The 15,304-nt window shown below is 31.8% G+C and overlaps 2 protein-coding genes across 4 annotated transcripts; both read right to left on the bottom strand.

The window, feature by feature from the left end:
* Window positions 1-3,397: 3,397 nt before the first annotated feature.
* LOC125200882 (uncharacterized) lies at window positions 3,398-8,466 on the bottom strand. Of its 3 annotated transcripts, XM_089065796.1 has the most exons (8): window positions 7,292-8,466; window positions 7,059-7,123; window positions 6,844-6,884; window positions 6,083-6,732; window positions 5,424-5,513; window positions 4,501-4,562; window positions 3,548-3,692; window positions 3,398-3,507 (listed from the first exon to the last, which is right to left on the bottom strand). In XM_089065796.1, exons 1-7 carry the CDS (start codon window positions 7,406-7,408, stop codon window positions 3,587-3,589), a joined length of 1,131 nt encoding a protein of 376 aa, XP_088921922.1. In that variant the 5' UTR covers window positions 7,409-8,466; the 3' UTR covers window positions 3,398-3,507; window positions 3,548-3,586. The 3 variants fall into 3 exon arrangements, with proteins under 3 accessions (XP_088921922.1, XP_047954651.1, XP_047954653.1); XM_048098694.2 differs by having other exon boundaries at window positions 3,398-3,692; window positions 7,292-8,103; XM_048098696.2 differs by having other exon boundaries at window positions 3,398-3,692; window positions 6,083-6,729; window positions 7,292-8,088.
* Window positions 8,467-11,270: 2,804 nt separating this feature from the next.
* Window positions 11,271-11,681, bottom strand: LOC148932286 (uncharacterized). The gene has a single exon (XM_089063395.1). The coding sequence runs from the start codon at window positions 11,620-11,622 to the stop codon at window positions 11,437-11,439; it is 186 nt and encodes a 61-aa protein (XP_088919521.1). The 5' UTR covers window positions 11,623-11,681; the 3' UTR covers window positions 11,271-11,436.
* Between the last annotated feature and the right edge of the window lie 3,623 nt (window positions 11,682-15,304).

The raw sequence follows: 15,304 nt of genomic DNA, 5'->3' as shown, positions 1-15,304 counted from the left end.
AGCAACTTAATAATTCTCATGAAAAATACAACAAAAAAAAAAAAGGAAAAAAAAAAACGGAAAAGCATAATGATTTAAGAGATGAAAAAGGAAAATATTCTTGGTCGCTTTCACCAACTTTAAACAAAGCAACTCTACCATTTTTGTAAAGTAATTATTGATTGGTCAATGGCTTTTACCCTCTTTTAACTTTTCACTCATCAAATATTTGGTTTACAAGAAAGGTATAGATAGCCAGGCGAGGTGATGCAAAATGATACGGTGAAAGATTTACTCATATCCCATTCATATGAAATATGCACAATTTGTCAATGATACAAAAAATTTCAAGTTTCTTTAGTAGTGAAACGAAAAAATTCTTTAGTAAGAGCATCTCCAAGGGAGAAAGGTAAATTGAGAAGGTATATTTCTCATTTACCTTCTCAAAATGATAATTATACCTTCTTAAAAAGTAATGTATTCCAAGGAAACAAGGTAAATTAAAAAGACAACTAAAAATTATTAACATTTTACCCCTTCTACCAAGAAGAGGTAAAGATACATTCCCAAAATGAAAGAAGGTATAATATCTCCCCATATACTCTTTCCATTGGAGCATGAATTTTTTTAAAGAAAAGATAAATATGATAGTTATTTTCCTTTATCTTTCCATTTACCCCCTCCCTTGGAGATGCTCTAAAGAGTCATCAACTTAAATGGCGAAAAAATGATTAATCCAATCACATTCCCCAATTTTCGACTCACAACCCATCTTATTTTCGAAAGAAGCAAAAGTGTCGATAATATTTTTCCCAACAAATTATTGTGTTTTACCACCTTTATTTTTTTTACCCCTCTATTAAACGAAAAGGGTATGACACAAATATTTAGGTACTTATTTTACAGAAAATGGTTGATACAATGAAATTTCATCTTTATTTCCTTTAGCCTTTTTCAGAGCTTTTGTCGACAGCATAGGTGAGTAAACCTCTTAAAATAGTTACATATAAGTATGTTTGGGTAACAATAAATTTTCTTTATGTAAATTCAGACTTATATTCAATAATTTTGCAGTTACAAATATATATTTAGATTTTGCTTTATGTCCGATGTTAAATTTATGGGGCTTAGAAAATTTAATTTCAAATTGCAGTACTTTGGTTTGGCCACAAATATCTCTTTTGAAAATTGCACATAATAATACAGAACCGAAAATGGAAATAAAGTGCGATTGGCCTTCTTTAGTCATGATTCTATTTCATGCTTTGTGGTCGCCAGTTACTTATTTGTTTTTTTGCCTTTGTGACATTATCTTTCTTATTCGTATTTAGTCTATATATTTACCTCGTTGTGAAAATGTGCATAGAGGAGCTCGACAAAAGATCAAGGTCACTTGACGACAAGGCGATACCACAATAATGATATCAAAACCTTGTGTTGCCTCGCAAAAATGCATCCTCAGGTATGATAATAACCCGCTTTATTAAATTAGCTATACCATCTTCTAATAGTTGTCATCTAGCGCAACATATGACGCATTTAATTTATTAAAAATTGTCGATTCACGCACTTTACAACTCTCGTTTAGTTATCCACGACACCATATATACTAGCATGTTCCCTGGTTCATTCGATTTCTAACCATTTGAGCTTATGCAAGTTAATTAGGTATTTGTTTTTGACTTTATGTGACTTAGTTCTGTTGTGCTACTGCCTTGTGGAATGTACTCATATTGCTACTTGTTTTTTTTTCTCCTGTCATTGCATATATTTTTTTTTATACGTGTATTTTTAATATTTTATGTTATTGTATCTTGTCTATTTCTTTTTTCTTTTTTTTTTCATATTTGTATTGACCTAATACTAGTATACATGTTAATTTAATAAAAGATTTAGAATTTAGGGTTTAGGGTAGATTCACTTTGGTACATAAAATTGAAGGCAATGAATTGGAATGAATTAAGACTTGGTTACTTCATTTTATAAAACAAAAATTTTTAAATTATTTTCTAATTCAATCCAATTACGGTTGTGTAATTGGTGAATATTGCATTTACTGAAAACAATTTTTCTTAATTAACTGGATCCATTGCCGCATAATTTTCGTGTGGACTATATTGTGCTGTGGCATTAGTGATTGTAGTACCGAAATATAATACGGAATATTCGGATGATTATTGTCACATGCTCACTGAGTCACTGGGAAATTTGGACAAATCAAATGAAAAAACACTATAACCAAATTATAAGGATTTTATATCTCACAAATATTTTCACATGTCAGATTTATTCTTATATAAATATTTGATAGTACGATTTTCTCTCTAAGTGTTTGAGATACTTTACATATGAGATTGACCTGCAAAGTAATGCACATTGACTAGTAAAATCAAAACAAATTTCAAAATAATAATTGCAGGCCTAAACGCCGGTTGCCAACTCAACTAAAGCTCATTATATGAAATTTGGAAACTACTATTAAGACTCCGTAGTGGCTAGCATGAACATTAATTAACACCCAATGTTCACACTCAATGTTCTTATCCGTCTTTATAAAAATATATCGGTATGTTAATTTCATTTTTTTTTTTTGGTATTTTTTTAAAAATATTAAATTTGTCACATGTGTTTGAACTTTGTAAAGAATGAATTTTATATAAATAGGGACAATATTATTAAAAAGTTAATAATCCGGGCATCAAATTTAGAATTATACTTGATGACGCTTTCATTAAAAGGCAAAATATTAACATTAGTACATGTTAACCTAACCCTTTTTCTAAAAATAATTTACATCATTTTTAAAAATCTTATGTACTAGTACTACTACTTTTTATTGTTATTAACATAATCAATTTTTACAAATATGAACCAATTCAAGCTTAGTTTGTTTTTTTTCTTAACTTTAACAAATAAATTTTTTCATGCAAATTATAACAATTATGTATATTATGTCCAGCCCATAGAAACAGACATGATTTCCCTTTTTCTCTTATACTTTACCAACTACATATTTCGTGTCATCTCCAATTCGTACCAATTTGGGCATCCAAGTAAAATGTTATAGCGTTCTTACAAACTTTTTTCTGGCGAAAGTTGAAACAGACCCCTCCAATCGAGTACGATTTACTTTAAAGCTATGCACCACCCACGCCATTTTTTTCATGATCAAAAGCCAAAATCAACATCATTTTAGTTTCCTCTAAAAATAAAATAAAATAAAATAAAATAGAAAAGGTGAACAAGGATGGAAGACACCACGCTACAATTAACATTTGAGCATTTGAGTGGAGAAACCTACCTAGAGTTGGTCACATTCCATAATCAAATGAGGAAGAATAAACTTTAAACACTGTTTATAGTGTACTAGAATATATACCTTCCATAGTTTTAGTTGACCACAGAAGATAAGAAAAAATAAATAAAGGGGAGAATAAAATCATAACCAAATATCTGCTAAGAATGGTGCCATTACACATTGAATCGTAATATAGGACAACACCAAAACTGACTTCCCAATTATGGGATAAAAAAGGAGCCCTCAAAACTGACTTCCCAATTATGGGATCAAAAATGGACAATGAGTTCAAAGCCTCACATGCATGTTTCATTCTTCATCAGAATAATTGAACTTCACGGAGTGTGATTGCAGGTCGATTTGTCCTCCTCTGTAGCTACCACGCTTCTTCTTAGTTTTCTCGTGACGAAAGCCCCTACACACGACAGAGCAAGAGGGACATGATATCATTTACTCCAATACTCCATTATACAGTACGTGAACCTTATGTAGGATCAGAATCAAATCAAAAGCAAGATTTCCAGAACTCAAATTAAGCAGGGAAAAGTATGCACTCCTACAAAGAACCAAAGAGAATACTATTCAATGATAACAACAACCATGGTGAGATTTTGGGCAGCCAAAGACATGAAAATTGATGCGTGGGGAGCAGCTTTGTTTCCGGATACTTCCAATAAATCCCATTAACTTTTCTAATCAAACACATCCCCAAATCTATACTTTTCTCATCAAACACATCCTCAAATCTACACATCCAAATTCCAATTATCTCATTAAACACATCCCCAAATCTGTACTTCTCTCATTGAAAAATCCTCAAATCTATACTTTTCTCATAGAACACATCCTCAAATCTATACTTTTCTCATAGAAAACATCCTCAAATCCACACCAAAACATATCCAAATTCTGCTTTTATCTTTAACCTTGACTGCTATCTAGACACAGGAACATAGGACTACCTGAGATGAAGCGTGAGCACTACATTGATTTCATTTACCAAATTATATTTTTTGAGTGCTCTGTATGATGTTCATTCACCAAATGTGTTTCCATTTGCTTTGCAATTTAGTTAATTTCTAAAGATTAAAAAAATTATTCATTATTCACCTCTCCCAAACCCAGCTAAAGAAAAGAAAAAATAAAACCCCAAGAAAACACTACATCATCTGTTATCTCAGGAAACTCTAGTTGATAAATGTTCAATAGAAACAAAACCACACCTTCCCTTGACTTGTCCCAGGACTTCTTGTGCTTTAGCACCATAACCAGTTTCTGCACCATCCTGCAATGAATAACATATGAAATACATATCAACGACAAAAGATAATCACATTTGATTCTTACCACAGAAGTCAACAAAAATAGAATTTTGTGCCGCTTTCTTTTGCAATCATCTAGCTTGGTTGAAATTTATAAACAAAGGTAAATGAACCTAGAGCTTCAACTACAGATTTGTACAATTATGTGCCACTTTCTTCTGCAATCACCTAACTTTTTCAAAATTACAAACAAAAGCTAAATGAAAACAGAGCTTCAGCAAAAAGTTTGTATGTTTTGAAAAAGGAAAAAATACCATGTAGTGCACCATTAACTCACAGAGAAATGGATTAAGCAAGAATCCAGACAAACCATAAAATTTTAATACATATATATGTTGGTTTCTATTTATATAGTATAAAATTCCAATAATGATAAGGTAGCTGATTGTATAATTATGACTGAAATGCTTCCACGACTTCATGTCAATATTTCAACTTTGAGATCCAAAGAGCTAATTAATGGACAAATGAAGGAGGTGCCTGGTAAAAATTCCTAATGGCAATGACAATGTACTTGATTGAGGACAATTGAAATGTGTCAATCTGATTAAAGAAGGGGAAGATAGTTAATACTAATTGGGCAGTCAATTGAGGATTTCTAGACCCAACATACCAAAACCATAAGTAGGAATGAAACCCTCATGCTATTCCGTAATTTTATCACCACAATCAATCAAACCTTTTGAAGACATTTTTGTTGGATAAACATGACAATATGAACACATGGCATTTATATCACAAGAAGATATAGTTACTCTAGCAAAAACAAGCACACAAAGACATGCACAACATATAATCAGCCAATGAAGCAAGGAAGCACAAACCTTTGCCCAATAAGAATTGTCTTGAAGTCTGTCATCAACAAATTCTACCTCATCAATCTTCACTCTTTGGAATGCTTTCGCTGTTGTTGGCTGCAATGAAAATCAAACTTATTTTGAGAATATAACCCATTTGTTCTTTAAGAACAGCATCAAACTTTCTCAACATGGACAACAAGCAAAACTTGAATCATACACACACATTTTGAGCTGCTCAAACAGTACATGAGCATCCAAGAAAATACAAAAGAAAATGCATAAGATACCACCAGATCTAGAAGACAAGAGAACAACGTGAAAGTTTGTAACTCACATTTTGAATGTGCATGAGCCATCAAGCACAAACATCTGAACAAGTAAATTGACACAAACCTTGTATGAATGAAATTCTAGGATAAATAACAACCACATCTTCCTAATTACTTTAATTTGAATTTTGAAAGGTATTAAAAGTGTGGCATAGGGAGATACAATATCTTTACAGTTATACTACTATTAGTACAAGAGATGCACCTTCATGGTTCAAAATATAATCTTTGCTTACATATATACTACTAGCTTAAATGATTTTGTGACATCCATATTTACATTCACTGCACAATGACACATAAATGTCCTAATTATTACTACTACATTACGTAGAAACACAGACATGGACATACCTCAGAACTTTTGGGTTGTTTGCTTGCAGATTTTTTCTGACTTGATTTACCCATTTCATTACTGTTAGCAGAAACAGTCATCAAATCCCCTTCAAAAGCATCAGTGTTTGCTTGTTCAAAAGCATGGCCATTGGCTTCAGGGACATCTTTGCTTTCTTCAAGACATTTTGATTTTTTAGATTTTGATTCTTCAATTGCTACTTCCTCACCAGACTTCTTTTCGGTTTCATCAGGAAGCATTCTTTTTCTTTTCTTGGAAGCCTTTTTAGATTCATCAGTCCCATCTTCTGTAGCCTCAGCATTTTCAGATGATACAGCTTCTTGTTTCACTTCAGGCACATCAGCATCCAGCGACTGTGATGCCAACTTGCTTTTCTTCTTCTTTTCTTTTGGTTTCTTAGTTGATTGATCCTCTGCTAATTCAGGCATTTTAACATCATTGGATTTGTTTGATGCCTTACCACTTTCATCCTCGTTGCCATTCTCATGTGATTTATTTAACTTTTCGGCCACGGCTGTATCTTCAAGTGTTTCTTCACTTTCATTGACTTTAGTGTCACTCTTGCTCTTTTTGTTCTTCTTCTTGCCTTTAATTTCCCCAGCAGTTGAACCATTTGCTGTTTTTTCTGCCACATCAGCCACCGGTTCTTCTGGACATAAAGAGAGAACAGCTTTTATTAGCTATGCCATTCAAAATTCAATCATCCAATAATCAGAATGACAATATGTGGAACAAACATGAAGTCATCCATAAAGAATACCTTGCTTCACCTGAAATTTCAAGTCATTGCAGGCACTAGTGCTGCACAGAAAGACAATGATAGCAGCATGAATACAAATTCTTTAGAGAAGGAACAAACATAACATTACAAGCAGAGAGGAAAAGAAACCACGTGGGAGGCCAATCAAGATGAAGTTTTGGTTTGTATTGAAGTATATAAAAGACCCTGAATGTTAACATAATGAATTCTCTTACCTAATCTCCTGATATTTAGTGAAAATCTCATTCAAATTAAGTGCCTTGGCCTTCCAATCCTCACCCTTCCACCAAAAAAATGAACAAGGGTCAACTATAGGCACACTTTCGAGTATCACAGTGAAGCAAACAATTCCAAAATCAACAAACAAATTATCCACCAAGAATGAATTTAACTTAAAGACACCAAATTAATCTTTCTTTCTTTAATCGACAACGCAGCATATGCATACCTCAATTTGAGCTGCGGTGCAGAATCGTTTGAGGACTTTGGAAAAGCCCTTGTTTTGGAGCCAGAGCGCGACAGAGAAGATCAATATAGAGTCGTCTTCGGGGTTCAACTGGGCCATTGGTGTGGAAGTGGAAAGGTTCCGGTGCTGGTTTGAATGCAATGAGGAAACTTCCCAGTCGACGGAGAAGGGTTTTTCTTCCTCTTTCTATTTATATTATATAAATAATGATTTAAATGCACGTTAGGGTTTAGCAATGCATTGACTATTGTACGGCGCGCTTCACCTCTGGTACATCCTATTAAAATAAGGTTAGCAGCCCACACTTGCAGAAAAAATTGAAGCATAAAAATTGAGAAAGGAAATACTCCTCTTCTCCTTCTCTTCCATTTTAGTTTTTGTCTGCAAATGCAAAAATGGCGGAATCGAATTTGAGGAGAGGAGCAGGGTGAGCAATATTTACTCAAAGTTTCGTGAGTGCTCACAAAGTGTTCGACAAAATGCGCAAGAGGAACGTCGTCTGCTGTGGAAGCATGAATAGTGCCGCATACGCGCCAACGCAGTGACACGAATTATTCATCATTTCTCCCCAAGAAAACAATGCCCATCATTTAAAATTAGTTATCTACATTAATCTATTGGAATTATGCAAATAGAGATAGTGTACATTAGAAATAGAGACTGAATAATAATTTTATTATTTCCTGTTGTATCAATTTAACGCAACGTGTAAGTTAGAGCAGAGTTGATATGCATGTTTTGTGGTGGTGAAGACACGTTTCACTGAATCATCCTATAACTTGACCCACCAAATAAGATTATATATAATGCATATATTGATCTATATAAATGATAATCAATCTCATAATGGATTGGAAGAGTTGCAAAAATGATGGAGGCTAGAAAAGAGGAGTCGGAGAAGAAGCAGCAAAATGATGAGATGGGTAAAGCTAGAGAGGTGATTCGAGATGCTGTAATCAGCAAAGACAAAAACTGCGATGATAAGAAGAAGAAGAATACACAGAAAGCCGAAGATGTTTTAGCATATTCAAGAGCTGTTCATCAAACTGATTCTTCGCTCCAATAAATCTTTACTTTTTCCCCTTGTAATATCGCTTTTTCATATACAGTAATCATTAACTACTGCTCATTAATTATGAAGGAGTATATGTTTGTGTTGCACTAGTATTTCTAAATTCTGCAGAGCAGATTTATGACATACACTGTTTCATTGAAACATAATACGCCGGCATTGAATTACTGCCACGTCTCATTAAAGCACAAGAGCAACCATATACGTACTACATATGTTATGTGGCTAAAATAAGCTTTACCATTTGATATTGTGGATCATCACATCGGAACAATTCTAATTCATAAAATAAAATAGAAGCATAAGCATCTCCATTGCTGAGTATAGTAAGTTAATACTTTCTCCAATAGGAGTCTCATTATTTTTAAGAAACTTTAAGAATAAGTGAATGGAAGAAAATGAGTGGAATATGAGTCTTATTTGTATATATTAGTTTTAAATGATACGGGACTGAATTATATATTAGTTTTAAATGATACATGACTAAAATGAAAATATGAGACTTTTTTATCATTTATTACTGAATTATATATTAGTTTTAAATGATACATGACTAAAATATGAGATTTTTTTATCATTTATTACTATCATTTATCGTAGTAATACCGAGACTCTGAATCATTTACTACTACCATTTATTTTAGTAATAATAAGACTCTTATTCGTAAACGAACTAAAATGATAAAAAGAGAATTCCTATTTCCTACCGGAGGGAGTAACTATGAGTATAACTTTTTAACTCTTATTTTAACTATTGAGTTTGTTTGTGCATTTTGAATGAATTGAAGACTTTGATCCATTGTGTATTGACTGAGGTAACAATAGAAATGTGGTCCATGCCTCGTACTCTACTACAGCTGGCATGTATAATTCTGCATGTGGTCCGAATATGAACAATATTTTCTTACTTTTCCATCTTCATTCACATTACCTACCAAATGTAGTTTGTTATTTTTGTTACTTAAGAGCTTTCGATATACTCCCTCCGTCCCGCTTAAAATGAAACATTTGGGAATCGGCACGTGATTTTATGTAGTGTTGTTTTGTGAGTTGATGAGAAGAGAGTAAAGTAAGAGAGATGAAAAAGTAGAGATAGAGTTGTTTCCATTTTAGGAAACGTTTCATTTTTAATGGAACAAATAAAAAAGGAAAACGTTTCATTTTTAATGGGACAGAGGGGAGTAATATATATAACCACATAGCACCAAAGTGATCTATGGTAGATTTAATTAATGGAGTAAGTAATATTTGAAAATATTAGAGATAAAGTTGCATATTTTATACTACTACAAGTTATGACAAGTCTAAAAAAACTGACTTGGACATTATAATTAACTCAAGTAAGTACCTAGACAACCTCACTTTCTGTGCAATTTTTAGAGCAAAAAAATTCATTTTTCTGTGTAAATATATATGAGTACATTAAATGATACTCCAATATGAGAGTAATTCATTTGAATTTTATCTCGCAATAAATGGAATATTGCAACTGTAATAGATAAACTATCTTTTGATTCATTATATTTTCAATTCTTTTTTTTATCTACTTAACACATACGGAGTAATTAATATGGTCCAAAGAGATATCAAGGAATCCACTTTGAGCTTCTGATCATGCATGGGACCCCTTCAAGAGTTTAGATTACCAAGTCTGATAATAGGGTGCAGAAGCACAACTTCAATTAGAGAAACGTTAATAACTTCTCACCTAACCTTTCAAAGATAATTAGTGGCCCATTTCAAATATTGCATCAAATTCTATGTTTCTTTGACGTCAAATCTGTATATATTATACTAGTATCTTAATCGTATTTATTGAACTCACTAAAACATGTCCATTTTTCTGCATTTTGTGTTTTTTTCCATGACCACGTGTACCTACTAAAGTCCTACAAAATGGTGTGCATGCACTTGTAAGTTGGGTTGTGTTTGATTTTGTTGTTATAGATAAAATTGACATAATTTACAAAATTGAAGGATGATAAAATCTTTACTAATTTTGAAGTGATAAATTAGATTATTAGAATGCAAACCAAATATTTTATTAAATTGGATTATTTTGTGATCTCACTCAAATCAAACGCGATGGAGTAATATTTACTTACTTGCATACACTTTGCTATATACAGTTATTGTTTATAAAGTTTAGTTTGCTAATCTAATTACACTTTTATTCAAGTAAATATACTAATATGGTACACGAGAAGGGAGATTAGCTAGTACACTCATGACCTTATTATAGAATATCTATGTAGTACTCAATATTATTAACTTTTCCTATTTAAAGAGGATCAATTTCACCATGCAAGCAATTATATATAGTATATATGTTCATATTTTTATGGTTAATAAGTGATCCGATTTGGTTCTAAATTATTAGCTCCAAGATGGTGTTCTACACGATATGCAATGTAGCAATCACCAACATATATTTGATCAACCGAACATTTCATGCTTCCAATCTAAATTGAATTCTAGCTAGATCAAATAGAGTGACACACATATACCTTTTTTTAGTGTTCAACTTTAGATGGCCGAAAAAGTAACAACATACTAGTATTAAATAAAGTGGCGAGCATACACAACTACCACTTTCTCATAAGTAAATGCAGTGGTTATGAAATACCTAAATGAGATTGATGTCGATGAGACGATGACAATTGTACCTTGATCTATTAATGAATTAATATAATAAAATAAACCAAAATTCAGTTCACGTGATATGTATTCATCTACATAATAAATACTGTATAATCAAATTTCAGACTGATCATGCAACCCAAATATTAAAACAAGAAACTGTACCAAAATCTACAGAAAAGTTAACTCATCCTTTTTGTCATAATCAATCTCCAAAAACCACAAAAACCAAGGAAATCCAGAAAGAAATACAGAAATATTGAGTAATCAGTTGATTAATTAAACTTATAAGTTATGCCTGATTTTGGTTCAAGTGATGTAATTATTAAATATAAATATATATAAAGCTGCAATCTCCGGAAAATAAAAGTGCAAAACCAAAAATAAAATAAAAAGAGAGATGAATTTGTCTAGACTATGAATACAAGACCAATCGCCTTGAGCACTTTGTGCAGACATATTTCCTCTTCACTACAAAACCTATAGGCAGAAAGCAGAGCTTCCACCGCCGCTCCACGTCCACCGCCGCCACCTTTCCGCCGCAATGGGGGCACGCCCCCGTCGCTTCTTGCCGCCCCAGCTCTTTCTCGTTCGAAATCATCCCCTCTCTCTCTCTCTCTCTCACTCACTCTTCTTCTTTCCTTATATTTATGCTGCTTCTTTATTTGAGGTCAATTAGGTCAATATATATATATTGGTGGAAATTAATTTTTCAATAAAATAAATAAAATTACTGCTCACAAGAATGTAAAAAACCACCTACTCCAAATCGAATCTTCACCTTTTAATTTCGTATTTTTATTAGTGTTATTTCAGTATAAATATGTATGCGTGACAGATATAAGCACAAATGAAATTGAATGCACTTGGTAATTCTTGTTTGGATTATTTCACTTGAATGCAAACCACTAGTGTGAAAATGGTGTCTGGTTTGTACAACAGAAACCATGTTCTTCAATGTTGGAATCGCTTTCAAATTACCCAAAATCTTCTCCTTTCATTTAGGGTATTCGAAAGCTGGATTGCACCTAAACCATTTTAAAAATACACCAAATTCGACAAATTTCATTAGGGAATGCTAATAACATGTGACGAAATAAATGCGAAAATTAGAATATGTTAAAGTGAAAATGCAATGTTGGTTAGCCTGCCGATGAAGCATGAACAAAATTGGTGAATGGAGGAAGACCTTTCGGAAAGCTTGATGGTTTACGTATTTGCTAGAATTGTGTTCTTTTTGGCTAAGCTGCCTTAGTTTCAAGTGATGGGAAATTGACCTTTTTCTATTTTCGGATTTAAGAACAAAATTAAGCATTTATGAGTTTAAAGCAAAGTAGTGTGGTATATGAATTCATTGTGTTTGGGCTTTAAGAGTCTTTTCATAGTTGTAGTACATGATATCAATCATACTGTATTGATTAATTATTGAATTTTATGGTGGTTGTTTTGAACAAGAATTCCAAATCCATTTTATTAACGTAATAATTTTGCACTAAGAAAACGGAGTCTTGTAGACATATTTATCGACAGATATTTACTCATTATAATACATAGTGTATTTATTATTTAAAATACGTATATTTAAATTTGAAATGGTTAAGATTAAGAATACGACGACAGTCGGTATTAATTGTTGGTACTTAATTTTTATTTAAAAATTAAAGATATTAAGAATACAAATTAATGAGTTGATGATGTGATTAAATTAAAAGGTTTCCATGGTGATAATGGTTTAAAGATTGTTATTCTTCCTTATTTGGCAAATGATGAAATCAAATACAGTACCTCAAGTTTTTTACATTCTTGTGACTCTGGCTAAAAATGGGGTTTGATGGAATTGGGAATTGTCTTCAAGAAAAAGAAGATGAACTTTATTTATTTAGTTTTAAAATATGCGCTACCTTCGAATCAGATGTACAAGTGTTCCCGGATCTTTATATTTAGTGAGTCTGAAAATGTATGTAGCAATTCAACATGTTTAGCCTACATTTAAAAGTTAATTGAAATTGATTTTGGTACAATTTACAATATTAGTACTCCGCTCGGTCCCTTAAATTTTGTAACATTTTCTTTTTATTTTTATCCGTTTCATAACATTTGTAACATTTCACTTTTTACCATTTTTTAGTGGACCTCATATTCTACTAACTCATTAAAACTCCTATTTTATTATAAAATTAACATATAAAAGTAGAACCTACTCTTCACTAACTTTTTCAACTTACTTTCTATTATACTCCCTCCGTTCCACAGTAACAGATCAGAGACATTTAATTTTTTGCACTCGTTTTGAAAAAATAATACTATTAAATAGTTAAAGTATGAGAGGAAATAATGTAGAGAAGAGTTTTATCTACAATATTCTCTCTCTTACTTTACTTTTTCTCCACTTTAACTATTTATAATTATTTTTTCAAAATGAGTGCGCAAAATGAAATACTTCTATTACTGTGGAACGAAGGGAGTATTTCTTAAAATCCATGACGGTTAAACTGTGACAAAATTTAAGGAGAGTATTAATTAGTGTTGGCCGCAGCCATTTTATTTATTTATGTGTGTTAATTGGTGTTTAATAAAAATTTATTGAAATTACTAGCAATCAAACTTGCCGGTTATCTAGCGATGAACACAAACACATCGTCATTTCAAGTTCAACCACTAAATTTGTCATTTGGTAATATGTTTGTAACAGTCACGGATGGAGGTAGGGTCCGATGACCTTGGACTTATGTCATCATAAAATTTCATTAATCTGCCCGACAATTCATATTAGTTCCATTTTTGAGAGCATGACAGTTCTGGTCGAAATAGGAGTCTCGGTTTATAAATAGAAGTCCCGGTTCATCTATACTAATAAATACAAGTGAAACTCATATACCCCTAACTTTTTTCCATCAACTTTTTTTAATAGTTCTTAAAATCCTTGCTGGAAAAAAATGGAACTCTTATTCGCGAACGGATGGAGTGTTTATTTTTTGTCTGAGGAACACCATTTTAACAATAAATACGAACCTATTAATATGTTGATTTATAGATTTCCAAAATCATAAATTTATAATTCGATCGACGTGCAGTTTTTGCATTAAATCAGGACTCAATTTTTTTAATTTTTTTTTATGTCCATTTTTTGTTTTCATTGCAATCTTTGCTATTTTGTTCATATCATTATGAAATGTTTCTTATGTAGCCGTTTTCTGTTTTTCAAAGTGTGTAATTTTTTTTCTCTCGTTTTGTTTTGTGTAAAGACAAGATGCACTTTTGAGAGGATTTTTTTATTGAATTGATTAGAAAAGTATCGAGGATGGTGGTGGTTGGACTTTGAATGAAGTGGAATACCCGGTTTATAGGTCAGTTTTTGCTTAGGTGTGTCATGTGTGACGAGAGTAAGAGTAAGAGTAAGAGTAGGAGTTGGAGTAGGAGTTGGAGTATTTCTAATGGGAGAGGTAAATAATGAATTAAAAAAATTTATATCTATTATATTTTTTCTTATGAAAATCATTCTTCAAGGGTGAAAGTACATTTTTTTCATTTTAAAAAGGTATCTTTACTTTTCCATTAATGGAGAGGTAAAACAGTAAAATCCTATAACTATCATATCTACATTCTTTTCATGAAAAATCATTTTCCGAAAGGAAATGTATTTGAGAAGGTATTATACCTTTATGTTTTTTAATGCATTTTGTATTTTTTTTATTTAAAAAAAATAATTTACCTTTTTATTTTCCTTTTGCCTTGGATTATGTTACTTTTTAGAAGGAAATATTTTCTTTTTTACGAAGATAAACAAATGATATACTTTTTCCATATACCTCACCGGCTCACCCCTTTGGAGATACTCTTGGTCATTACCCTAATGCAATGGGAAAATTTTGGCTTGTGAAATCCCGTTTCTTAGATCCGTCAATAACTATAATATTTTTATACGATAATTTATCCACAAATAAAAGTTTTATCGGCATTGTTTACACTGGCCCACGACATCCGTGACTTTACCAATGAACTTTTGAGATTTACCAATGTAAAAGTGTATCAGTAAGCCCACTTCATTTATAGTGTTGTGGTCCCACAAGACGAGAGCTAATCCAACATATTTACAAACTACGATTGATATTGGTTTCTTTTAGTGTTACGTTACTCGCACTTTTTTTTAAGATCTTAAATTAATGATCGAATAATTAGTATAATTAATATTTTAAGAATAATAAGAAAATATTTAATAAAAATTTTAATATTTTAATTAAATATCTTAATTTTTATTTAAAATAAAATTAATATTTTAATTA

This window comes from Salvia hispanica, chromosome 2 (assembly GCF_029641045.1).
Source record: "Salvia hispanica isolate PSC_SH4W2 chromosome 2, Shi_PSC_v1, whole genome shotgun sequence".
NCBI classification, from domain to species: Eukaryota; Viridiplantae; Streptophyta; class Magnoliopsida; order Lamiales; family Lamiaceae; genus Salvia; species Salvia hispanica.
Note: the sequence above shows the minus strand (reverse complement) of the source record. Positions and strands in the feature narration are given on the sequence as shown.

What these genes read in the sequence shown, in the direction of transcription:
- LOC125200882 (XM_089065796.1), bottom strand. Translation starts at nt 7,408, where the DNA reads ATGGCCCAGTTGAACCCCGAAGACGACTCTATATTGATCTTCTCTGTC. An exon ending in GCACCGCAGCTCAAATTGAG is followed by an intron (nt 7,124 to 7,291) that starts GTATGCATATGC and finishes TTTTGGTGGAAG; the next exon opens with GGTGAGGATTGGAAGGCCAA. An exon ending in GAAATTTCAGGTGAAGCAAG is followed by an intron (nt 6,733 to 6,843) that starts GTATTCTTTATG and finishes CTTTATGTCCAG; the next exon opens with AAGAACCGGTGGCTGATGTG.
- LOC148932286 (XM_089063395.1), bottom strand. Translation starts at nt 11,622, where the DNA reads ATGATTTCGAACGAGAAAGAGCTGGGGCGGCAAGAAGCGACGGGGGCG.